Here is a 746-nt window from a genome sequence, read left to right as displayed (position 1 = left end):
CGTCTACACTGCTGAGACAGACACAACGAGCACTCCTCCGTACACTTTGGCTCACAAAGCCTAACTGCATACAAAGTAAACCAAGGTGACCCCCAAACCACTACCTGGCGACATCTGATATCCGTTGCCCATATTAGGCGAGTCCTGGGTTTAGGGTCGCTCTTGGCCTCTCAGAGTCTCAGACTAAAACGTATATACGTATTTAGCAGCTAATTTTATTGGTTGGTATTGATATTACACTCGCCGGTATCCTCAGCCTGCGTGCGTTTGTCTTCTGAGTCCGCCAGTGATGGGGAACTGTGATCTGCATGGGTAGGGGCCGTAGGGCCTTCAGGTGCAGAAAGGGGGTCTTCCGATGGGCCTTTATTACTCGAGTCCGCTTCGTCTTCTTTTAACAGATCGGCGGTCATGCTCATGAGATTGTACTTGCGGTGTTCTACGTAACCTTCCACAACGGACATTAAACACCATTTCTGAAGGTACAAATGGTGGAGGTACAAATAACCAAGAGAAGTATAAGTATTATGTAGACAGAATAAACACCATTTTGAAGGTACAAATAGTGGAGGTACAAATAACCAAGAGAAGTATAAGTATTATGTAGACAGAATAAACACCATTTTGAAGGCAAAAATAGTGGAGGCACAAATAACCAGGAGAAGTATAAGTACTATGTAGACAGAATAAACACCATTTTGAAGGCAAAAATAGTGGAGGCACAAATAACCAGGAGAAGTATAAGTACT

The 746-nt window shown here is 43.8% G+C and overlaps 1 protein-coding gene across 1 annotated transcript; it reads right to left on the bottom strand.

Annotated features, from left to right (window-relative positions):
• Nucleotides 1-215: 215 nt before the first annotated feature.
• SARC_17260 (hypothetical protein) lies at nucleotides 216-473 on the bottom strand (the record flags this gene model as incomplete). Its single annotated transcript, XM_014288644.1, has 1 exon — nucleotides 216-473. A coding segment is annotated over one exon (258 nt), but the record flags the coding sequence as incomplete, so codon positions are not given.
• Nucleotides 474-746: the final 273 nt, after the last annotated feature.

This window comes from Sphaeroforma arctica (genome assembly GCF_001186125.1).
Source record: "Sphaeroforma arctica JP610 unplaced genomic scaffold supercont1.10196, whole genome shotgun sequence".
Taxonomy (NCBI): domain Eukaryota; class Ichthyosporea; order Ichthyophonida; genus Sphaeroforma; species Sphaeroforma arctica.
Note: the sequence above shows the minus strand (reverse complement) of the source record. Positions and strands in the feature narration are given on the sequence as shown.